The sequence below is a fragment of the Solanum dulcamara genome, chromosome 5 (genome assembly GCF_947179165.1).
Source record: "Solanum dulcamara chromosome 5, daSolDulc1.2, whole genome shotgun sequence".
Taxonomy (NCBI): domain Eukaryota; kingdom Viridiplantae; phylum Streptophyta; class Magnoliopsida; order Solanales; family Solanaceae; genus Solanum; species Solanum dulcamara.
In genome coordinates, this window is record NC_077241.1 from 68407265 (window position 1) to 68433147 (window position 25883).

Genomic DNA, 25883 nt, shown 5'->3' on the forward strand with positions numbered 1-25883 from the left:
CATTACACGTTGACATTCAATGAGGAGTGTTATATATAGTGAATGACACTTTTCCCTTCCCTTCCCTTCCCTTTTCTTTTCCTTTTGCTTTTTCCTTTTCCTTTTTCTGTCCACCAAAAGTTGTCTCCAATTTATCCCGCTCAACTTGTTAACTTTCATCCTTTCTAGTGGCTATAAATAGCCACTTCTGTTATGCAAATAAAAAAAGCAATTTTCTTCCTTTTTTTTACTATCTGTCTTTGTTATTAAATTACTAAGTTAATTTATTTTATAATATTATTTATATTAAAAAAGTACGAAAGGGAAAAAAAGAAAAAGAAAAATACTATATTTTTTTGTTATTTTGGGTAAAAAAATTACTGTCCTTTTTTTTTATAAAGATATAATATGTACTAAAATTTGTAATTAATGTTATATATTGCTTTATATTATTGGGTCAGCCATTTGGTTCTATCCCGTTCAATAAAACACCCAAATCAAGCCCTTCTTCTGCGCTAGGGTTTCAGGTATGCTTCTCCTTTTCCAATTTCTCCAGATAAACATCAGTTCTAAGCTCATCTAATTTTGAAATTACTGTCGATTTCACTGAATTGGGAAAAGAAATCTGCTGTTCTTCTCGAAATTTAAGGGTCTTTTAAGATTTCTGGTGTAATAAATCTCTGAAAGTTGCCAAAGGTTTTACTGATTTTGTTGACTTGCTATATTCTTGTATTTCCAACTTTGTATAGCTTCAACAACTTGCAGTAGATTTTAGCTGTTTTTTTACTTTTTGTTCTTATTCTTCTTCGACGGGAATCGGCGCAATGATTTACTGAGCTGTTGATGTATCTAGGGTTTCATTGGACTGAATTCGTAAATTTCTGCATAACTCGTTAAGATTATATAGGAGCGATTTAGTTGTCCAATTTGAAAAAAGAAATATCTCTAATTTTTGTTGGAAATATTACGAAATTTAGATTAGTGACGGGGAAGAGCCTAGCTATTTATTTATTGCTTTTAGAAGTTGCTTGAACAATTGTAAAAATGTTGTATTGCCTTTTTTAAGTTGTTAGATATGTAATAGTTTAAGTTCTCAAACTTAGGTGAATGGGATAAAATCCATCTTCCTTTAAAAATGTTGTTATAGCAATCATATGTTGTTTCATTATTTATTTATCTTGTGCTTATTCCATATGTATGTGGTGCATATTTTAAAGCATTTTTCTGAAGGCATTTTTCATACAGTGAGTGATGCGGAAAGTTTGTATCTTTAAGTGAAAAGAGTGGCTTATAGTTTGAGAATATTATTATGTTACCAGGAAAATGTTGTTTTGTGAGTGGTATTGGTTTTCTTGATGGTTTTATTTATGTTAAGAGTTGACACACTTTTCTGTTCCCCAATAGGTGTGTGTTGAAGATGTCAAGAGTCTATGTTGGAAATCTGGACCCTAGGGTCAGTGAAAGAGAGCTTGAGGATGAATTCCGCATCTTTGGAGTTATAAGAAGGTAAACGAAGTTCCAAGATTTATCTCTTCATGATTGGTATGCATGGTTGAATTTTTGTATTGGACAACTGAATCTCCCTTGTTATTTCCCTTCATCCCCACCAGCACTTACTGAAATTTTGAGTCATTAAGTGTCCATCATGATTGACTTGTGCAATTTGTTTTCTTTTGTTGGTTTTAATTTGTTGAGGCGTACCACCTTAGGAGATTGGCGTTGCTACTAAAGCTCATTATTACTGATTCCTTTTATCTCCACTATACGATGCTTATTATTGTTTGAAATTTGGGTTCAAATTGGTTCTTTTAAGAGTAGGGTGGAAGACATACACAACTTGTAATAGTATTTAATTTTTTTTTTTGGATAACGATGGTGTCCGAGCCATAGTGTTTCCACCTTGATTATCCATCGGGTACTTGCTACTATCTCCCATTAGTAAAGGTACCAGCTAATTAAGTCTACCAAGGCTTAGGCAAATGTCAAGAAACCATCTAGTGTTTTTTGTCGCTGCCTTGATTTGAACCTTGGTTTTCAAGGTTTGCACCCCTTCATTGACCACTAGGCGACACCATTGGGTACAATGTGTTCATAACTTTTTACCTATTTGGTTGGTAACATGAAGTCCTAGTGCTGGTTTGTATTGACTTTTGACTTTTGGCTTATAAGTCAAAAGTCATAAGTTAGAAATCCTAAGTTATGTTCTTTGGCTTATTTTTATCATTTTAGCTTTAAATCAAATGCTTATAAGCACTTTTTAATTTATCCAAACTCTAGAAAAGTGTTTAAAGCTATTTTGGCTTAAAAACATTTAAATAAGCCAATCCTTACAGGCTCTAAATTTGTTATACTTCTTATGGCTGAACAGCTCAGATATCCTTGTCTCTTGGCATTTTACAAGGATGAAAAGATGATTCATGTCTACCTTTCTGGCCATGCTGAGAAGTTTTTAGAGGAAATTAAGTGCATAATTTTAGAATGAACTAAATTTATTCGGGTCTTGGTTGATGAGAGAGGGACAGGGTTGCGATTAGCAAGTTGGACAGAAAGAAAAACAAGCTAAACTCTTTACATACTGTTATTCTTTACATAATGAATCAACATGTTACAGATTGTTCACTGATCAAAAAAAATGAACGCGTTATAGATATTGTGCTTGAGCAAATTGAGTTGCAATTGCTGGAAAATAGGAAGGAACAGTTTAGGAGTGACCCATTGAAAAAGGAAAAAAACCTATAAGCAACCAAAAGGAGATAAAACATGTATTCACATTTTAAATTAATTGGCAAGGGGGAAATTCTTAAAGGCAGTTCAGAATTTATCTGCCTTATTAACGTGTGGATCAGTTCATACAAGTTAAAGCTGTACTTTAGTCTTCAGTTGAATATCATCAGAAACGTTGTCTGTGATTGTACTTTTGTGAAAAGAGCAACTATCATGAGAAAGGTTATTGAAGTTTATGCTTTTCGCAAATGCTTATGTAAATAATTCTGTGAAAATTGTGCTTGGGTTAAAGTAGTACTAGGATGGGTGACCCCATGGGAAGTCCTCATGTTCCATCTCTCCTTACATTGTCACCGTTCTCCCAAAAAGAAAACCGGAAAGATCACGTAACTTCCAAATAGGAGTCTCTTAACTTTTTGCATGAACAGGTTTCCCTATTATAGTCAATGAAATCATAAATGACTTTTTCCTTTGTTAGTTGATTGGGAGTGTCTAGTCTGGCTAGGTGGAGCCATTTACTCATAAGTTTTTACCTCTTTAGAGCATGAATTGCAATTCACTTGCAATCTTAGACATAATATTTATGATACAAGTTCATCATTCCTAACTCACTAATTTGTTTGCAGTGTTTGGGTTGCAAGACGCCCCCCTGGCTATGCTTTTATTGATTTTGATGATCGACGGGATGCACAAGATGCAATCAAAGAGCTAGATGGTATGGTTATTTGACTGTTTGAACAAACTGATGCATATTATGAAGCTTTCTGAATGAGTTTCTTTTATCTTTGTGATGGTCATGCTATATTTGGCTTTGCTCTGAGCTTAAACCTCAATTTAGTTGGTCTATACATGGGTTTCTGTCTATTTGTTTCTCGCCTTAGCATGTCTAAACACTGATGATATCTTGAGCTACGAAGCAATCCTTTTTTGACGGTATTTTATCCCTGATTCTATGAAATAGGTAAGAATGGATGGAGGGTGGAGCTTTCACATAATTCTAGAGGAGGAGGTGGTGGGGGCCGTGGAGGGGGTCGAGGTCGGTCTGGAGGTTCTGATTTGAAGTGCTATGAATGTGGTGAGTCAGGTCATTTTGCTCGTGAGTGCAGAACGCGTGTAGGTCCGGGAGCGGGAAGACGTAGAAGTCGGAGCCCTCCTAGATACCGCAGGAGCCCAAGTTATGGTCGTAGGTAAGAAACTGAAGGATCTATCATGACTAGAAATCTGTTAACCATCTGAGATTCTTCCAATACTTGTGATAATCTTCACATGGAATTTACTGCTGTTCTCTCTCTGTTTCTTCTGATTTCGCTCTCCTTGAAGCAGGAGTTACAGTCCTCGAGGGCGTTCACCTAGGCGCCGAAGCCCGTCACCACGTGGTCGCAGCTATAGCCGTTCTCCATATCGCGGCCGAGATGAAGCTCCATATGTTAATGGGTAAAGTCTCTATTTGCATATTTAGGGTTCTTTTCTTATGTGAAAACAGCTGAGATTGATCTTATATATATATATATATATAATTATATATACACACATATAAATACACACACACATATACCTGGTTAAAGTCTTTGGATATGCTACAACTTATTTTCATGATTGGACATTTATTTGCTTTTTCCTAAAGATTATGATTAAGGTATTCTTTTTCTTATTTATATTCTGATTTTATGCAGAAACGGACTTAGAGAGCGTCACAGAAGCCGAAGCTGAATGATAGAGATGATAGCCTGACATGTCCAGGAGTTTTTCGATTTGTGTTACTATCCTTGACTTAATCACAGCTGTGTAAGTGGGGCCATGCCCTCAGCTTAAAGTGGTGGTTTTGGTTAAGTTTAAGTTCTTGCATTGGAATCATAAGTGTTGGTTCTGATTTTACTTAATGTTACCCTTTTTAAGAACCTAATATCCTAGGGACTTATATTTTGGATTTCATGGTAGCTGTTATTTTTATGAAGAAAATCACAAAGAATGTTGCTAAAGATTTATGTTTTTGTTTTCTTGTGCCGAGGTGTCTTCCTGGTACTGCTTCATTGGTTTTCTGCTTCTACACTCTGTGGTTTCGTTCTTCACTGCCCTGCTGCGGGATCTTCAATTTTGAAGATTGTGGATCCCAGCTGGCTACATCGCTAGATGCTTCTGTTTCTTGAATCTCTGCTGATATGACGCGCCTCACCTCAAATTATAGTGGTATTTCTTTAAGTTCATATTAAGGATGAGGAATGGCATGACACACAACTGGCAGGTACAATCTGTTCCAAGGAGGTTGGGGATTTGATGTTCTCCTTTAAACTAAATTTTGAATGGTGCTCCTTTTGGGTTTATATGCTCGTGAGAATTTGGTTCCCTTTGACTTTGTATGCTCTGGCTGCTTCACCCACTCTTTCAACACCGCCTGTCAAAATATCAGTCCTCTTTTAAGGGAAAATTCTCCATAATTTCTTTCTGTCAATCGGGGATAAAGAATTGGTTACAATTTTATCAAAATGTTCCCTCCAAGAGTGACTACTATATTTTGAAAAATCTAAGTTATTTTTTGTGCTTCCCCACACTAAGCTAGTGTTTTATTTTCAAAGGTGCCCTTGTAACCCCTTTTTTACCTTAAAAATCAGTCGCTGTTATTTCTGTCAACTTTATCATTCTTTTTTGTGTGAAGTTCTCTTTTCATTTTATGACACATAGTGCGGGGTGTCTGGTAGTAGTTTCACTCATCAAAATTGTAGAATGGTATGCATGAATGTAGAGGACCACTTGCCATTGGCCTTCCCCGTAGAAGAGCTTGCTTTGACTGCCTGCACCCAAGATGTTCAGCTGATTGAGATTTTTGTCTTATGAGATATGGCCTCACTGCTCTGGGCGATTCTTCTTGCGCCAGTTTCCGTCAAGTATTCTACTATGTCTCTGCAGAAATTTGCTAGCTATTGGCTGAATTTCTATGATGTCTCTTTGATAGCTCCAGTCCTTTTTCTGTCCATTTTGCTAGAAACCAATTCTATATTGGAAGTCTGGATATGTTTTAAATTTCTCTGTTTCCTATTTCACTTGTCTGTTTATGCTCTTAAATAAGCATTGTTTTGCTTGAGTTGAATGTGATAGAATTTGGACAGAAACACCTTTTCTCTAATTTCATTGTGTCCGAAGGCGCATGGTGATTAAGTGGTTTACGTTAGATTGTGGTTGATGGAAATCAACTGAAGACGGGCAGTGAGAATGTTTTTGATGTCACATAATGTGTTTCCATATTTCGTCTAGTCAAAGTAGTAACCAAGGCGGCATGATTTAAATGGGTGTATCAAGTGAAAATTCCAACGTGTATAGCTAAAAACGTTTAGAAGTTTTTCCACTTACAGCTGGTAGTTGTGTGCCAGTGGAATGACCCAATTGGACCTAGTCAGCCTGAACCTTTTTACGATTCTTATTGTTTGAATGTGAGTTCACTCATCGACCATCTTCAGTGAAGATTCAATTAAATGTAGCAATGGAGGTGGTTTAATTTAACTTTGGGAGTAATTTTATGAATTGGACTAGATCTATGTTAGGAAGTGTATGGCATATAACATAGGCGTAATACATAAATATGCCTTTTAATTTGGTCTCATTTTACATTTATGCCCTTCAACTTTGGGTATGTACAAGTAGGCAATATAAAATTGAATAAGTAGACACACATGTTCTATGTAGGACACAAAATTGTCATGTAGGATGAATGTGTCTATTTGTTAAGTTTTGGATAGTTAAAATGTCTACTTGAGTATTAGTAAAGTTAGAGGTCATAATTGTCATACGAAATCAATTTAGGGTCATGTTTATGTATTATGTTTATAATATATTTATGCTGCTTGGGCTAGTTTTTTGAGAATTATTTGGATCTTGATTGTCTTACTGATCAAACTGAAATAAACCTTTAGCCAAGTTCGTCATGAAACAATCTCGATCATATCTTTAAAAATTATTATGATATAAATTTTATAAAATAACTAGATCAGCAGTACCATTTATACCCTTAATTTAACATGTAATCAATCCCTCCTTATGGAGAGAGGGAGGGTACCAGGTTAAAGGAAAGAGATGGAAATTAATTAGGTAAAGGGGAGGGAAAATGGAGCAATCAATTCCTAAATTCAAATTTTAAAGAGAGAAAATGGGATAATCAGTTCCAAAATTATTGGACTTCTATTTTAAAATTAGCTAGTTATAAATGTTACTCCTTCCGTTATGTTTATTTGCCCATATTTGATTTGACACACAAATAATAAATTAAATGATAAGTTTAATATATCACTCCTAATTATTATAGGTTGGGAACAGGAGTGAATCTAGGGGGCGGGAGGAGATTCATCCGAATCCCTCAATAAAAAATAACATTATATATATATATATATAGTATATAATTTCTACATTTACATTCATATGTTAATTATGAACCCCCTAAATTATAAACAAAAAGTAGTTCATGGTAAAGGCCCTTCTGCTGCACCTTTGTGTTTAAGGTTTACTTTTTTTTTAAAATTAAATATGGGCAAAGCCTATTTATTGAATAAGAAAAGGTTTCAACATAGAAAGACTTGGACCCAAATGAGTCCCAAGCCCAAAAACAAATATCAGCAGTTCAGCACACAGCTGAAACAACAGAGAATCTAAAAATGGAAACTAAAGGACGGATTCTTCATCGACGGAGCTCCGGCGGTCCTTATCTTTCCGAGAGTTGACCGTAGCAGATATGTGTTGAACTTGAGTGGCATTCATTTGGGTGTTCTAAATTTCACGAGCACCATGAGTCAGGTGAATTTTTAATAAATGGTTTGAAAAAATAGACATACGAACTAGCCGAAGGGTGTTCGACATCTACTATTTATACATAAAAAAAAATATTTTAACCATATATAAATAGTATAATTTTTTGCCGAAGAGGATTCGAATGAACCCCTGGACACCATGTGAGTCCGCCACCTCCATGAATCCGACTCGGTTGAAGACTTCTTCAGCTCAACTTATTTGCTATCTTCATTCTTCAAGGTAAAGATCAAATCCATAAAAAAAACTCATGAATCAACCTTAATTGAGAGAAATTAACTAATCTATCCCTAGCTAGTGCAGGTTGAGCTCAAAGGAACTGATACCACTGCATCTAAGTTCAAATCCCACCAACTACATTACTTCTTACAATTAGCTTTTGTTAATTTTTTCCGGTTATTGTCAATATTTAAATTTTGTTATTTTTTCATTTAATTTTCAAAACAGCCACGACCACTGTTCAACTATGATTATTCTTTAAGAAAAGAAAGTGTTAGGAATAGTGAATTAGGGACTTTTAAGTTTATTCATATGTTTATACATTCATTTTTTAAATCCGTGAGTGAAAATTCTGGATCCGCCACTGATTGAGAAATAAATGAAAATAATTATAGTGCTTAATAATAAGGATAAAAAGATATATATGGTAAATTATCTCCTTCAAACTGTAGAAGACTTTTTCCGAATATTGAAAGTAAGTTCTTCGGATTGATGTATCATACATGTAATAGCGATCTTGTTCTATATTTGGTGTAGGGGCGGACTCACCCTATATCAAGGGATGTCAACTGACAATGCTTAATTAAATTTTTTTAGTATTATATATATATATAAAAGTCAGAAAAATTAGAATATATAACATTAATGACACTGTTTCGAACAAGTGAGCTCCATGGCTCGTTGGTGTGTTGGGCGAATGGAACAACCATTCTAGCTTGAATTTCACTTTTATTTTTGTGGCCTTTTCAAATAAAAGTAAATATTGTAGGGATTCTAGATTGGAACCTTCAACCTCTTATTCCTAGTCAAATTAGGATAAAATAAACTAGTTGAACTGCAATACAATTCATATACTATTATAGAAATTTAATTACCTGTTCAAATTGGAATTAGACACAATAATAAGTTATAAAGTTTAAACCTAAGTTGAAAACAAACCTCCAAATCTTCAAGTGTTGCTGCTGGCTGCGTTTTTTTTTTTTTAAGTTTCACTTTTCTTTTTTATCTCCCATCTTTTTAGTTATAGTTGAAATTCTTGAATATATTCATTATTTTCTTATAGATTTATTTTTTTGAAATTGTTTGGAGTTATCTAATTTATTTTAATTTGTAATTCAGATTAAATTCAATAGAGAAATATTACTCTAAAGTATCTTCCAATCTTTCAAAATCAAGTTCAACACCTCAAAATTCTTTTAACTTAGAAGAAGAAAGTGGTAATGAGTTGGAACAAGGCCGATAAAGTGAAAGAGTTGATTTAAATTTCTTAAAATTTGATCCCGGAGAAAGATTATCAATTCGAAAATATCATCCGAATGACCGTGATGCAATAAGAAGAGTGTATCTTCAAAATGGTCATTTTCAACCTCAAAATCACCAATTTCCTCAGTCAAATTTTTATGGTGACATGCGTCGTTTTAATGCTAAATGGTTTCATGAGTATGATTGGTTGGAGTATAGTGTAACAAAAGATGCGGCATTTTGTCTCTATTGCTATTTGTTTCAAGATGAAAGCATTAATCAAGGAGGAGGAGATGTATTTTCAACCATAGGATTTACGAGTTGGAATAAGAAGCACAGCCTTGATATGCATATTGGTAAATCAAACAGTGTTCATAATCAATCAAGACGAAATTGTGAAGATTTTTTTGAGACAAAAACAATCCATTCAAAGTGCATTTGCTAAACAATTTGATCAATAAAAGTTAGAATATCATACTCGTTTGGAAGCTGTAATTAATGTAATAAGATATCTTTTGCAGCAAGGATTGTCCTTTTGGGGTCACCGTGAAGATGTATCATCTTTTAATAGAGGTAATTATATTGAGCTCCTTATTTGGTATGCAAATCTATGTGATAATAATGGTGATGCATTTAAAAAAGCTCCAAAGAATAATCAGTTGACTTCTCTAGGTATTCAAAAGGATATTATCAATGTATGTAAGATTGAAACATTTAAATGTATAATTGAAGATTTAAATGATGATCACTTTTCCATCTTAGTTGATGAATCTCATGATGTGTCATGTAAGGAACAAATGGTTATTGACTTACGGCATGTTCATAGAAGAGGGAGTGTGATGGAGCGATTTCTCGGTATTGTTCATGTTCGTGATACCTACTGCTTTGTCTCTAAAGAATGGAATTATTAATTTACTTGCTCTATATTCTTTAAGTCAATCTTATATACACGGACAATGTTATGATGGAGCAAGTAATGTGCGAGGTGATATAAATGGGCTAAAAATCTTGATGCGAGAAGAAAGTAAAGGTGCTCATTCTATTCATTGTTTTGCTCATCAACTTCAATTAACTCTTGTTGCGGTTTCTAGAAAATGTGATGAAGTGCAAAAACTTTTATTGTTGGTTTCTGATAAATTAAATATGGTGAGAGCTTATTTCAAGTGTAGAGATGAACTTCGCGAAGCTCAAGCAGAAGAAATTGAAGAGGCATTACGTAAAGGTGAACTTGAAACTGGTAAGGGCTAGAATCAAGAATTATGTCTTGCGAGAGCAGGTGATACTTGATGGGGATCTCATTACAAATCCTTTAACAATTTTATTCTCATGTTCGGTCCTATCATTGATGTACTTGATGCTACTGCTGTTAATGCCTGTTTTGAAGAGAAATGTAGGACAAAGGGATATCTTAGAGCATATTTAGCATTTGACGTTATCTTCATGTTGCATTTCATGCGCATTGTTTTAGCAATCACAAATGATCTAAATGCAGGTTTTTTTTTAAAAAGAGCAAGACATTGCAAATGTCATGTTACTTATTGGAGTGGCAAAGAATCGATTGCAGCGACTACGAGATGAAGGTTGGAATTCACTTATGAATGAGGTATCTAAGTTTTGTATCAAATATGATATTTTGATACCTAAATTTGATGACTTTTATGTTATTCTTGGAAGATCACGTCGTAGAATTGCTGAGCATACTGTTTTACATCACTATTGAGTTGAAGTATTTTATAAACTTATTGATTGGCAACGTTAAGAACTCAATAATCTCTTTGATGAGGTGACAACTGATTTGCTTCTTGGAGCTATTTGCTTGAACCCAATTGATTCTTTTTCTAACTTTGATATTGAAAAGATATTGAGATTGGAGTTATACCCTGCTGATTTTGATAAATATTCTATAGTTGACCTTCGCTTTCAGCTTGAGAATTACATTGTTGATGTTAAGGTCCATGATAAAAGATTTTTGGGTCTTAAGGGACTTGCTAATCTTTCTAAGATACCCGTAGAGACAAAAAAGCATGAACTTATCCTCTTGTGTTTCGACTAGTTAAGTTTGCTTTACTTTTGCCGGTGGCTACTGCTACAGTTGAGAGAGCTTTCTGAGCGATGAAGTTGATTAAAATTGATTTACGGAATTGAATGGATGATGAGCTTTTGAGTGGTTGTTTGGTGCCTCATATAGAGAAAGAAATGTTTAGTACTGTCTCCAATGAGACTATTATGAATACATTTCAAAATATGAAAATTCATCGAGGAGAGTTGTAGTAGTTTACTTGATTATGTTTTATTAGTACGTCTTAAATAGTTTTTATTAATATAATATTATTAGTTATATCAATTATTTATTTTTAAATATCGACATCACTAACAAAAAAATCCTGCGTACGTCACTGATTTGGTGCTTAGCAGAATTCGATACCTGACAATATTTGATTCGTCACATGGCCTAATTGTGCAATGTTGTTCCTCGATCAACATCGACTTTGGTGATCGATCAACATACACCATGTAATTGCACCCACTATCACTGTGCTATGGACCAAGTTGTCCATAGGCTTCCTAATGTTTATTCATGTGCCACATTGATGCCCATTTAAAAATTATGTATAGGCTATAACAATACAAATTATTTTATTCTTGCTTGCACTTTAATAACTACTACTACTAGTAGTATAAAATAATGTCAACATGGATTAAAATAATAGATTCCCTTTTGATCTCCTCCCATTATAAAGCTACTTAAGATATCCATTAGAATTGGTCTTTATATATCATTTCAGTTATGCATTTCTTGAATAATTCTCATACATACATAAAAATAAAATGCACTTGTTAGATAAGTGCATTTCGTGCAAGCAACTTCCATAGAGAGTAAATTGTAAGATTCTTTACCATATGTGTTTCTTGAATCATTCTCCTCCAACTCTAAATGTTTTTATATTCCACATCATCAGATAAATATATTTTTTCTTATTTCAAGAACGAAAAGAATATTATATGATCAATTATATATATTGCTGACTCCTTATGCTAATATTATAATAAAGACTTATTCGTATAAATGTACTTGAAAATGTTGTTCTTGCATCAAATTACTTTGGACTTGTAAGCATGAAAGCCTTAATGGATTTCGTGCAAGTCAACTCCAAGTCTCAAACAGTAGGCAGTACCAACTTCTTTTAAGTCATAGAGAAGGCCTTTAATGAATGTCTCTTTTTTATCGCAATTTACTTGGAATTGAGGCGTAGTTGTTCATTTTATTTTTATAATTAATTTTTTTTGAAAGTGTAAATAAGTTTGTAAAGTTTCAAAAAATATTTCTTAGTGTAAGTTAGTAAAATTATTGTTTTTATTTATAATTTCTTAAAAAACGTCTAAAAGAAAAAGTGAATAATTAATCTGAGACGGAGAGAGTATTACTTCAATTCTTGTGATTAGCGGATAATATGTTTTCGCCGCACGTGCCTACAACATGATCAAGCGGTTTTACGCCCCAATTTTCGATCATATTTATATGTTTGTGGGACCATAAACCTCATCTCGCACGTGTCTTCCTAACTTCCTTGAGAGGTGGAAATCAACCTCCTTACCAAGAAAAAAATACGAGTTGATTTCGTAGATGATAATTGAAATTTTATTTTATTACATACAAGATTATTAAATAAATTTTATAACATAAAAATGTTTAATTGTAATCAAATATCATATAATATTGTGTTTAGGGATTATATTAAGTCTGTTCAAGTAAGATTGTTTAAAAATAATTTAAATTAAAAAAAATTATTAGTTTATTGGTAATAAGTTATTGATTTAATAATTTGATAATGATTTAAATTTTATGTTTGATTGGGGTATTAGTTTCGTAACACTTTAGAATTTTTTTTTATAACGGATTATATCGATAACCTAATAATAGTTGATGATAAATTTTATAGGTTCATTATACTTTATGACGCAAGCTGTCCAAACAGTGCAAAATCAATTGGTTCATTTTGGGTCAAATGTTACACTTGCTATTTCTACGTGTAATTAGTCTTTTTAACATCGTGTATTGCTAATAGTTATTCTAAATTGGTAGATTATATTCAATTTAATGAAATTTGGTATTGCTTGATAATTTTTAGAATATCCTATTAGATTTCGTTTGTCACATTAATTGTAATTGATTTTCAATGAAGACAAATTTTCATATGTAATCTTAACGGTTAATTCAATATAATGATTAAAAATTAATTATTCAATAATTGATATTTTAGCTATTTAACATATTTATAAATTGATAATTGATAAATCAAATCAATAATCTTCAGAACCGAATAGACTAATATGCAACCCTATCTCCAAACAATCACTTAAGTTCCATCAAAATGTCTTCAATTTGTTAAGGGATCATGTGAAGTCTCCCAAGTAATTTACAATTTACATATTCAAATTAATATAAAATTAACTCATCACTTGTTGGTCTTGGCTACACTCTCTACAATTCTATATCAAGTTAATTACATGTTAACATTTTCAAGGAATAAAAATTTAATAAACGAGAATCACTCCTAATAGAAATCATTTCAATCGTCAAAATAATTCACACATCCATACTCAATGTATGATTTAATATGATTGTTTTAATCACTTCTTACTCAATGTTTGAGTTAATTTAATTTTTTAAAATATACTCTTTGGTCTATCCTTACTCCGTGAGTAATTTTTTTTATATTGAGTTAGATTCAAGATTTATTTTTTTAATAATGTAAAACATTGTTAAGGTACAAGAGATATTACTAGTTTGCACCAATTATTTTTTGAACAATAGCAAAAGAAATGAATATAACACACACAAAAAAGTGAAAATGACATATTTCCATAATTATTTTTAATAAATATTCCTCAATCCAAACATTATTGATATGCTAAAAGTAACGAACAAAAATAAAAATATATATTTAATATAGAAAACAAATAAAAATAAATTAAAAAATATTTCTTTCAAGAGACTTATAAAAGGAAAACACACCAAATAATTGGACTCAAATTGAGTGAGAATTAATTGAAAGTAATTTGTAATGAAAAGCGGGATCATCTTAATTAGGACAAATAAATTTTCTTCACATCATCAAACACGTGATAGGTTTTCATTAAAATACATAAGTGTATTTTTTTAAGACCAAAAAAAAAGGTGTAGTTAAATCATTTTGAAAGTGTATCCATCAATATTAGAAGGACATTTGGCAACTCTTCTGCCATTTATTACAAGAGCAGCAACATTATTTATTACTTCCTCTATCCATATTAGTTGATCACTTTTTATTTTATATTATGCTTAAGAAATTATAAATAAAAAAATAATTTTATTAATTTACTCCCTAAAAAGTTTCTTGGAAATTTTATAAGCAAATACGAACACTATTAAAAAGAATTAATTGCAAAGGTAATATAAAAAAAATTAAATTAATACTTTTTAAATTTAATAAAATGAACAACTAATATAGGATAATTATTTTTAATATAATAATCAATTAATACGAAACGGAGAGAGTATTTTGTCCCACCCAACACAAGCTATTGTCTATTACACAGAAAAAAGGATTCTGCAGACATATGAATATACTTCCTCCCTCTCATTTTATTTTTATTTTTTATTTGGTATCTGATATTTGTATTAAAGCTCAATTAATTTAAATTTTTATTGTGCAGGGCTCCATTCGAGGAAGCGCTCTACTAAAAAATATTCGTGTCCAAAACCTCTAATTAACGTAAAATTAATCTCATCTAATCCACCGCATTTTGCTAATTTCCGTCTCATTTTTCTTTTGCCCTTTTGAGACTTGAAAACCACAAATGTTGATTTTGGGCCTATCTTGAGTGGGACCTATGATAAGCTTGTGGATAATGTGGTATCTATAATTTCTAATTAATAATTATTGTATCTGTTTTAAAAAATATTACTATTTCTTATATATATATATATATATATTAATTTTTTAACTTTAATATTATATATGACATGTTTAAGATTAAAGATGACAAAATGAGTGATTCAAATTGATATGTATGACATGTTTACTATTATGACAAAATGAGTGATTCAAATTGAATTTACGTGAGTCAAAATGAATCACCATATGATCGTGTGCAAAAGTTACTTAGGCCAAGAATATTGGTTAAACAATAAGTCACAACTATTTAATTTTCTTTAGTTAACTATTTTAAGGAAAAAAATGACAAGTCAATTTAAGCTATATAGCCCATATTAGTTTAACTTTAAAATAAATTGAATTTCGATTGGTCAAATTAATTTGACTAACTAAACAAGCAGGTCATCAATTTGGTCAAACTTGAACGAATGAATTGATCATATTTTTATAAACTAATTTTATTATTATTATTTAAAATCACAGAACATTAAAAATATTTTAATATATTATAATTTCTATTTATATGTCATTTTTATTAAAAATAAATATTTTTTAATATTTATCATTTTACAAAATCAATATATAATTAACACTAATTTTCCTATTTTACCTATCAGAATTAACTTGAATAAGTTGTTTATGCCACTTAGGTGGAGTAATTGATACATTTAGTAAATGCATCTCTTGAGTTTAGTGTCCATTTCCTCTGTCCCAAAAATTCTCTATATATAATTATATGCAACTTTTGATTTCCTATCTATTTCTTTTTGATTTTGGACGAGATATATACTCTGTTCATCTATCTTTACTTGACTCTTATATTATTTTAGGATATCCAATAATATTTGTTCATTTTTTAAAATCTAATAAATGATCTACTACACATTCCTTCATGTCACTCCATTCCAATATAAATGGAGTATGCTCCTGCTGAATCCATGCATCACTTTAAAATAAAAGTTGGGGATGAAAATTTCAAGGAAGTTTTATAGTTGACATAAATTTTTTAATTAGATTTAATTGATCCTAATTATTTAGATATCTTATATTAAATAGAAATAATTTGGTAAAGTTATTTTTATTATTTATTATTTTTTAATTTCGGTAACAAGTCAATAAAGGACAAATAAAAATGGATGGAGGTAATATTTACTAGCTTATTTTTACTGATCCACTATCAATTGAATATGTTTCTTAAGAAATATAATAAGAAAAATTGTCTTCTATTATGGCCAGCACGACTGTATTCACTTGAACTTCCATTTCAATTTGCAGCATCAAATTTTTTAGTATATCTGAGCTGTTTTTATCTCTTGTTTTTTTTAATATACTTGTCTTTTTGTGATCTTCCAAGTAAAGTCAACCTCCTTAAATTAAAAATACACAGAAAATCAGAGTTGTTTCTGCCCACTTCAGCTCCTCTTGCTTCATTCATTCTTATGGTTACTTTTTCAAACCCCATTTGAGAAAAAATCTTGAAATTTTCAGCTATGTGAGTATTTTTGAGCAAAGTTTACATTTTTATTTTATCGCATTTTCTGAAATGGAAGTTCTTGAAAAGGGTAAAAATTCAATCTTGTTACCATTTTGGTATTTTCTTGGCTTCTGCATTGTGTATTGAAGATTTGTAGGAATTTTTGTCTGTAAAGGTTATGATGGAGTTCAAGAAAGCCAAGACGGTAAGGTAAATTTTCAAGTGTATTTTCTGCAAAAAAAATTCTAGTTTTTTCCCCCTCTTTTTGTTAATATTGTTGAGGATTTTATTAGGTTTTCTAATGATGGGAAACAGAATCTTGAAAGTTCATGGGAGAAGAATGAGAGCAATCTTCTTGAAAAGCAACTACCTTTGTATCTTGATGGTAGAAATGTTGACAAGGTTGGAGCTAGTAAGGTTCCTAAATTTGGGAAGTTTAAGGTTTTCCCAGAAAATTATGTACCTGGAAAAAAGAAGATTCTTGATCCAGGGAGTGAAATTGTTATACAATGGAATAGGGTTTTCTTGTTTTCTTGTTTGATGGCTCTCTTCATGGATCCATTATTCTTTTACCTTCCATCAGTGGTGAATAAGGGGAAGTCTTCATGTATGACAATTGACTTGAATCTTGGGATTATTGTTACATGTTTTCGGACAGTAGCAGATGTTTTCTATTTGTTACATGTGATATTTAAGTTTAGGACTGCTTATGTTTCAAGAAGTTCAAGGGTGTTTGGAAGGGGTGAACTTGTTATGGATAAGAAATTGATTGCAAGGAAATACTTCAAGTCTGAATTCTTCATTGATGCTATTGCTGCTTTGCCTCTTCCTCAGGTACTTGAACAGATAATCATAGCGGGAGCTTTAGTGCACCGGGCTGCCTTTTTTATTTTAATAAGATTGAAGAACAAATAATCCTGATGTAGGCTAGTAAAACATATCTTGACCAGTGGAAAATTGCTGTTAGTTTGATTGTTTTTGTGCATTTTAAACATATGTATCAAAAGTCTATCTTTCTAGATGAGTAGATGGATAAATGCTCTTTTCCCTAAAAAGTTCATCCAAACCCCCTTTGGCGGAAATTACACTGCTTATACATTGTTAAGATTAATTTTTATGTTTATATAAGTATATGTTGGACCCCCTTTGGCTTCTTTGTGTGTTTACTTCTTCATATTTTGAACCCTTTAATGAAAATTCTTGCTCCGTCACTGTTTTCGCTTGGACAAATTCAGCTATGTAGCTATGTTCTTGTGAACTATTAGAACAAACAATTACATTACAAGTCATGATAGATCAATTAGCAATTTAGCATTGGAGTATAATCCATCTTCCTGTTCAAAAAAGAGAGAAATACGTGTGGATTTAGCTGTCTTTTTCTTTTGCAGATTGTAATATGGTTCATCATACCGGCTATTAGAAGTTCTCATTCCGACCACACCAACAACGCTCTTGTACTAATAGTCCTGCTGCAATATCTGCCAAGACTCTATCTGATTTTCCCATTGAGTTCTCAAATTATTAAAGCTGCTGGGGTTGTCACAAAAACAGCTTGGGCAGGGGCTGCTTACAACCTGCTACTCTACATGTTGGCAAGCCATGTAAGTTTAGTCCCGTCCTTAATTTATGTACTTCTATTTGTATAAATAGAAATATTCTCAAGTCTTTGTTACTCTTGGATAGTGAATGAGGGTGCTTTTATTGTAGGTCCTTGGTGCTTCCTGGTATTTATTGTCAATCGAAAGGTATGCTACATGCTGGAAAATAGCTTGCGAAAAGGAGCTTAGTCCCTTACAATGCTCCAGTCGTTTTCTCGACTGTGGTACTGTAGACCATGCAGACAGGATAACATGGGTAAACAACACCCAAGTTTTCAGCAACTGCTATCCTTCTAATTCGACCATTTTCGACTTTGGAATATTTGCAAATGCAGTTACAAACAATGTTGTCTCCTCTAAGTTCCTTGAGAAGTACTTGTACTGCTTGTGGTGGGGTTTACAAAATTTAAGGTATGGTTTCAAATAGTACCAGTTACTCCAATTTAAGTATATCTTTGGTAATTACAATTATCTGCAAATTGTGCTATTTGCTGCAGCATCGTGAATCAGGGATATTGAGCACTTTGTTTTCTGATCTTTTTGCAGTTCTTATGGCCAAAACTTGACCACAAGCACATATATATGGGAAACTTCATTTGCCATTCTTATTGCTATTTTTGGGCTAGTTCTGTTTGCCCATTTGATTGGAAACATGCAGGTATGAGCGACAAACCTTGTCTTAATTTCACATTTGAAGTCTTAATTCATAGACTACTCTGGATTTTGGTGAATGTTGGAGTCTCGTTCTTTTGATGCTTCTGGTTAATGTAGATTTGGACCAGTGATTTCAGTAAGTTGTATGATTTTACTTTGGTTCCTTCATATAAACTATATCATCTCAGATTCTAGCCTTTCATTATTTTTGCAGCTACAACAGAGAATGCTTCTTTCTACATCTTCTATATTGTGAACTTGTACATTTCATTTTGAAAAAAGCTTTTCAAAACTCAAGTCTAATTTCTCCCTTATTAATGTAGACATACTTACAATCTATCACTGTGAGGCTTGAAGAATGGAGGCTCAAGCGACGAGACACTGAAGAATGGATGAGGCATCGCCAACTCCCTCAGGATCTACAAGAACGTGTTAGACGTTTTGTACAGTACAAGTGGCTTGCCACTCGAGGAGTAGATGAAGAATCTATCCTGCTTGCTTTACCTTCAGACCTTCGACGTGACATCCAACGGCACCTATGTTTAGACCTTGTTCGGCGTGTAAGTCATTTTCTCTCTATGTTCTCTCATTGCACCCCAAAGTTGTAATACCAATAATTTATTGAAATGTTAATCTCAAACAAGTGAAATGTATTATTCTTTCTTCTTTGATTTGCTTGATTTGTTCTTTTTCGCAGGTTCCCTTCTTCTCGCAAATGGATGATCAACTGCTTGATGCCATATGTGAACGTCTGAGTTCTTCGTTAAGTACTCAAGGAACGTACATTGTACGTGAGGGTGATCCAGTAACTGAAATGCTCTTTATTATTAGAGGAACATTAGAGAGCTCAACTACAAATGGGGGTCGGACAGGCTTCTTCAACTCAATTACTTTGAGGCCAGGTGACTTTTGTGGCGAAGAACTTCTTGCCTGGGCGTTATTGCCCAGATCCACTCTTAACTTGCCTTCGTCAACGAGAACAGTGAGAGCCCTGTCAGAAGTAGAAGCTTTTGCATTACGAGCAGAGGATCTCAAGTTTGTAGCCAATCAATTCAGACGTCTTCATAGTAAGAAGCTACAGCACACTTTCCGTTATTACTCTCACCACTGGAGAACTTGGGCTGCCTGTTTCGTTCAAGCTGCTTGGCGTCGTTTCAAGAGGAGAAAGCTGGCCAAAGAACTTTATAGAGGTGAGTCCTTGTCTTATGCTCCCGAGGACGACCAATCAGCATATGAAAGTGAATGTGAACACGAGGATGATCAACAAACGAAGACTACACCAACAAACTCTTCAAATGTGAAGCAAAACCTTGGAGTTACAATATTGGCATCAAGATTTGCTGCACACACAAGGAGAGGAGTTCAGAAGATGAAGGGTATGGACATGCCTACGTTACAGAAGCCCGAAGAGCCTGACTTTTCGGCTGAGCCAGATGATGACTAGCTCAACTTATTGCCTGATTTGAAGACCATCACCCACAGGTGAAATTATACAGAACCAAAGAAGCAATATAAAGACATACTAAAATGAATTTAAAGAACTTTATTCAAGTTTACAAAAAGAAAAGAAGGAAAAGGAGACAGGTTGTGCTGCAGTTGATTATATTTATAATCATCAATAGACTGTACTTTTAAGTAAAAAATTGGTGAAGGGAAATTAGGTTCCTATAAAAATGTGAGAAGACTATACAGCAATTGTAGGTCAGTATTTGTTGAAGAAAAACAAAAGGATGTTTCACTCTCTTTGTTGGCAAACTTGGACTTTAACTAGGTGAACATGTATGTTAATGTAAAGTTATATGAAAACTACCTAGGATGATAATCAATTGTTTTTTGCTGGCTCTAGACTATTTTCTTCACTGGGAAGTTATCAATGTCTGAATTATGGAACTATAGAATAAAGATTTTAAGATAAGTAAAAGATAGATTATATTACTGAGGACTTGACCCTAGATAGGTTGGAGTGGAGGACACGTAGTAGGGTAGAAGGTTAGTAGGAGTGAGGGATTAGTGGAGGATCAATGTATTGTGTTGTGTATCGTGTCTCTATTATCACACTTTTTTGCTGTTAGTGTTGTTTCTTCATTGTAGACTTTCCTATTCATTGCTATGATGTCTTTATTGTTTCTTATTCTTTTACTTGGGTTTGAGGTACTTGACCCGAGGGTCTTTCAAAAAACAGTCTCTCTACCTCCTCGAGGTAGTGGTAAGGTCTGCCTTCACTCCACCCTCCCCAGACTCCACTTAATGGGATTCCACTTGATATGTTGTTGTCAAAGATAAATTATATAACCAGTATACGAATAAGTATGTCTTTATGAAAATGATGAAAAATTATCGTTGACGATCTATTTGATATAATGGAGCGCTTATTATAAATGGTAGTGAGGATTTTGAAAACAAATTTGTCAAGAATGTGGACTAATTTGTTTTGAAAACTGCACAATTTAAATATATTTTATTTTACTTGAAAAAGTGACCTTAAGATATAATGTAGTGAGGCATAAATGGGTTTTTGTGAAAAAAATAAAATAGTAAGATATAAAACTTGTACTTTGTGGCATAAAGGTTTTCCGCAAAAATTCTGGCATTATTGTATGGAGAAGTGTTTTCTTGGGAAGGAAGCAATGAGTTTTTTTTTTATCAGTATAGCAATAAGTAAAAAAGATAAAAAATTAATACACTTATAATAAATTATTGTCATTATGGTTAGCTAGACAACAAGGTTTATTGTGAAAATTTTGGAAGGATTTTAATTGTCCTTGAAGCATATAAAGGTTCTTGAAAAGTTTGTTCAATAATATTTCTAAAATCCTTAGCTTTGGAAGTACTTGTCAGAGGAAGGGTACCAAAATGATCCTATTGCCCGAGTGTGTTTATAAAAGGGTTTAAAGTAATTTCATTAAACACCTCAATGATTGTGAAATCACTTAATATGAATAAAGATTAATTTCGAACTCATTAAAAATAAAATCCTTATATGGAAGTATCATAACTTAGTAAACTCGATGCACTTATATGTATTATATCATTACTATTTTTGATTTAATATTTTTTAATTAATATACGTGCAAGATATATAATTTCACTTTTGCGTGAAGATATTCGAATGAAATCAAATATTGATATGAAATTATTATTTATAACCAATATTGCCAAGAGAATATTGATTATGCAAATATAGAAAAATTATTTAATCTACATAATATTCGATGACACACAACTTATTTGTTTGCATCTGGGATGCTACCATATTTATGTTGTTCTACTAATTTAGTAGTCAATTATTTGCTATGAATGTAAATCATGCAAAGATAGCAATGATCGTTAAGCAATCAAATAATATATCAAAATGAGTTTAAAGATACAATATCTTTATGAATGCGATCTGATCACAAGACATTGTCAAAATCAACATATGAAAAGCTAGTATATAAGATTGAAATACCATCTACAAGAATTAATTCATGTTTTAATCAGGAAGGATATAATATGTGTTGCACTTTTTTTTTCTTAGCCGAGTTTTTATCTCTCTGAATTTTCCGAACAATGTTTTTAATGAGGCAATTAGCAATGCATATTATCATATATATATATATATATATATATATATATATATATATATATTTATTATTATTTTTTCTTTCACTAGAATTTTTTTCTACAGAATTTTTCAGGCAATGTTTTAATAAGTCATGGATTTTTTCGACATTATTTTTTCTAATAATGATGGAAAGGGCAAGTGTTGTGAATATATTAATTTATGATTCCCACTAGACAAATATAATCTCCCCACTACTCTTCACCATTTTGTTACACTTCCTGCATGAAAATCCATAATGCCATGTCTCTCACCTTTTTCATGATCGCATATGTTTAATGTCATGTTTATGACATCTTTTATATCCTCTATCTAATATTATAAATAGAAGCATAACAATTCATATAGTAGACATTTGAATATATTTGGATAAAATAAGAATCTTTCATCTCTCTTTTATCTATTTATTGAGGGGGTTAAAAATGATCCTGAAATATTTTTAAAAATTAATTTTATCCTTGTTGCATTTTCGGTTAAATAATACCTTCATTGTTATGTTTGTGGCTAAAAAATGACACGAACTAATCAAATAGCTTTAGTGGGTATTTGAATTGACTTATTTTAAGTGATATTTGACTTTTAAACTCTTTTTTAGCTTTAAAAGTGTTTGGGTAAAATAAAAAATTTTAAGCTCTTTTTTTAGACTGAAAGGGTAAAATAAAATCCAAAATCCAAAAACCCTTTAAAAAAGCTCACCCAAACACCATTTTAAATACCCCTATTGTTCCAAAAGAAGATAAAAATAGTCAATTTTGTTCTTGAACTACTTGAAATGAGAGAGTTGTGGCCTCTATTTAATGTTTAGGATAACTGCTTTGAATTATAAAATTTTTGAGCAAAAACTTATATTGTAGATTATCAGATTACGTGACTATTTTAAAAAGAAAAATTAGACAAAATATTGACTAAAACTTCTTACTCAAAATAACCCAATTATTATTTATTACATAAAATGGACCTTTCAGCCTTCTTTATTAATTATTATGGTGAAGTGCATCCTTCACTTTTACTTCTCTCTTCTTATTTTTCCTCTCGATGTTCCTTCTTCCTTCTTCTTTTTCACTCATTAATGACTTCTTCTTCTCTTCCTTATTTCTTCTTTCTTAGCTTCTTTCTTCCTCCTTCTTCTTTTTCCATGTTCAACCATTAAAACTTCGTCAAAGTACGATTTTAAAATTTGACGTGACGCAAACGTGAATAATATACCAAAAAATTTGATACACTGAAAGAAGCTCATATCTAAAATTTGAAACTGTTTAGAAGAGATTTTGAGTTAGTTCGAGATTGAAAGACTTCATTAGACCTTAAAGCTTCTTCAAAGCTTGATTTTTTAATTTCGACGTGCTACATGCAAACGGGAATCCTGTCGAGTGAATAACATATTTCAAAAGACTTGACACATTGAGAGGAGTTCATATTTAAAATTTGGGACTTTTTAGAAGAGATTTGAGTTGGTCGAGATTGAAAAAATATGTATATATAAATACTATATAAAGCAACATATATGAATGTATAACAATAGTGATTAACAATAATGGTTGATGGTGATAGTTGATGATGACGATTGATAATGATGGTGGTGACTGGTGAGTGATGACAGTGGTTAGTGATTGACATTATATAATGACAATTATTACGATTATGAAGATTGATGATGATGGTCGTAAATAATGTCTATTAATGGTGAGTTAATTGTAAGGATTGACAACAATTGTGGTTGTGGCTGAAAATAACAATTGTAATTGGTGAAGTTGATAATGGAGTGTAGGTGATAGTTAATAATGATGGATGATGATAATAGCACTAAATGAATGGAATTAAAAAAACTATCATTCTTTATAAAAATCTTTTACATCTTAATATTATATTAAATTATTACATTTTTTAATCATTCCATTTATTCAACTTATTAAGAGGCTGAAACAGGGAAACGATACAATATAATTAAAATCTAAAGATTAATATTCAAGACAAAAAAAAAAAGAAAAACAAATATAGTTGATAATTGAAATCTAAAAAATTAAAATTAAGAGATTCATCTCTTTTAGGTTGATTTTACCACCCACTATCATTTTAGAAGTATATACTAAGTATGTATTTGGACATGTGATTTCATTTTATGATTTAAAATCATGAGATGAAATCAAAGTTTGGACATGCGATTTTATTTTATATTCAAATCATGAGATAAAAATTCAAATTCTTCAAAAAATTTGATTTGAGAATTTTATATCATGATTTCACATTTTATAAATATAAAAATTGATCTACAAGTTTATATTTTATATAAAAAAAACAAACCATCATGTTATATCTACATAATTTTTTGGAAGAGTATCGAAGGAGTGATGAAATATCCACGTAATATGAACATGATAATATAATTATTAATGGTATTGACCAATAAACGACTCAATAAATATAACACACCACAACTCATGCTCAATTTTACTTTTTTTAATTGAACTAAAGTTCAATTAATAAATGATGTATTTTTTTCATCATTTATTTAGTAAAATTGTATAAAAGTTGGAATAATTTTGATAATTTTCACAATTTTTTTGAATTTTTGTATTAATGACCAAAAAATTCAAATTACGTATTGAAACAAAACTTCAACTTCATTTGATTTCATATCATGATTTTACATTTCATCACCAAACAGGTCTTAAATACTACTCACTCCATCTCATATTAGTTGATTATTATAATAAAAATAGTTATTCCATATTAATTATTATCATGCCCCGAGCCTACACCCTGGATGTGGTCGTCACTTCGAAACCATTATTGGTCCCAAGCTAACCCTTGGCATGGTTGATTACTAAACTTAAAGACTAAACATACTTGCAGAAGCTTTACTAAGCGAATCTTTAAAATTATTTAAAACATCTTATACAACAGTCTGAAATAAATCTGAATATAATTAATAATGATTATAATAAAAATACTTAAAACTTCTGAATACAAAAGACAAAACTGACTAGCTAACTCTGACTATCTATGAAGCCTCTACTAACTGAAGATTGGTGCCGAAACAAGGCCCACAGCTATCTAACTATAAATTAAATAAAACTAAACTAACTACATTGGAGCCCTCTGAAAGCAACGAGGTCTCACCAACTGCTGATGGAAAGAGATCTTACTGAATTGTCTGCGATCGAGAGTACCTGAACCTGTATCATAAAACGATGCAGCGTCGAATGACATCGGTATATAGAATGTACGGTATGTAATAAAGCTGAATGAAACAAATAACTGAACTGAAAAACTGTATATAACTCAACTGAAGAAAAGCATGAACATGAGGTAAAATCATTTACACTTGATAATAAAATATGCAATGGAAGAAAAATATTAAAATAATATACTTTATTTTATTGGGGAGTTTCTCTAACCGACAACCATCACCGATGGACGCAACGATGATACAACATCCTGTCCACGTTGCCAAAACCATCTTATTCTTTGCTAGGGCATAGGACAACAACTTTAATTTATGGATCCATCTAATAGGCCTTCTTAGAGGTACTGATGAGTCGAACGTATTTCGGTATGATCCTATCCTACGCTGGCTACGTAGTTTATGGAACTTTGAGTTATATGAACTCTTACCCACATCGGTGCTCAATATTCACTCAAAATAAGAAAAATCAATAATACTCATATATCATCTGTGTTGA

General features: G+C 31.8%; 2 protein-coding genes across 5 annotated transcripts; both read left to right on the forward strand.

The window, feature by feature from the left end:
* The first annotated feature begins 425 nt into the window (after positions 1-425).
* Positions 426-4682, forward strand: LOC129889476 (serine/arginine-rich splicing factor RSZ22A-like). Its single transcript, XM_055964780.1, has 6 exons — positions 426-506; positions 1384-1485; positions 3330-3418; positions 3665-3890; positions 4027-4137; positions 4377-4682. The coding sequence occupies exons 2-6, from the start codon at positions 1397-1399 to the stop codon at positions 4411-4413; spliced, it is 552 nt and encodes a 183-aa protein (XP_055820755.1). The 5' UTR covers positions 426-506; positions 1384-1396; the 3' UTR covers positions 4414-4682.
* An 11550-nt stretch (positions 4683-16232) lies between these two features.
* On the forward strand, positions 16233-20444 carry LOC129889477 (probable cyclic nucleotide-gated ion channel 14). Of its 4 annotated transcripts, none has more exons than XM_055964782.1 (8): positions 16233-16435; positions 16523-16557; positions 16641-17181; positions 17736-17948; positions 18055-18356; positions 18492-18603; positions 18923-19159; positions 19297-20444. In XM_055964782.1, exons 2-8 carry the CDS (start codon positions 16526-16528, stop codon positions 20041-20043), a joined length of 2184 nt encoding a protein of 727 aa, XP_055820757.1. In that variant the 5' UTR covers positions 16233-16435; positions 16523-16525; the 3' UTR covers positions 20044-20444. The 4 variants fall into 4 exon arrangements, with proteins under 4 accessions (XP_055820757.1, XP_055820756.1, XP_055820758.1 ...); XM_055964781.1 differs by having other exon boundaries at positions 16233-16365; positions 16505-16557; XM_055964783.1 differs by having other exon boundaries at positions 16233-16365.
* The last annotated feature ends 5439 nt before the right edge of the window (positions 20445-25883 follow it).

What these genes read in the sequence shown, in the direction of transcription:
- LOC129889476 (XM_055964780.1), top strand. Translation starts at nt 1,397, where the DNA reads ATGTCAAGAGTCTATGTTGGAAATCTGGACCCTAGGGTCAGTGAAAGA. An exon ending in AGCCCAAGTTATGGTCGTAG is followed by an intron (nt 3,891 to 4,026) that starts GTAAGAAACTGA and finishes TCCTTGAAGCAG; the next exon opens with GAGTTACAGTCCTCGAGGGC. An exon ending in GAAGCTCCATATGTTAATGG is followed by an intron (nt 4,138 to 4,376) that starts GTAAAGTCTCTA and finishes GATTTTATGCAG; the next exon opens with AAACGGACTTAGAGAGCGTC.
- LOC129889477 (XM_055964782.1), top strand. Translation starts at nt 16,526, where the DNA reads ATGATGGAGTTCAAGAAAGCCAAGACGGTAAG. An exon ending in AAGAAAGCCAAGACGGTAAG is followed by an intron (nt 16,558 to 16,640) that starts GTAAATTTTCAA and finishes GGATTTTATTAG; the next exon opens with GTTTTCTAATGATGGGAAAC. An exon ending in GTTTAGACCTTGTTCGGCGT is followed by an intron (nt 19,160 to 19,296) that starts GTAAGTCATTTT and finishes TCTTTTTCGCAG; the next exon opens with GTTCCCTTCTTCTCGCAAAT.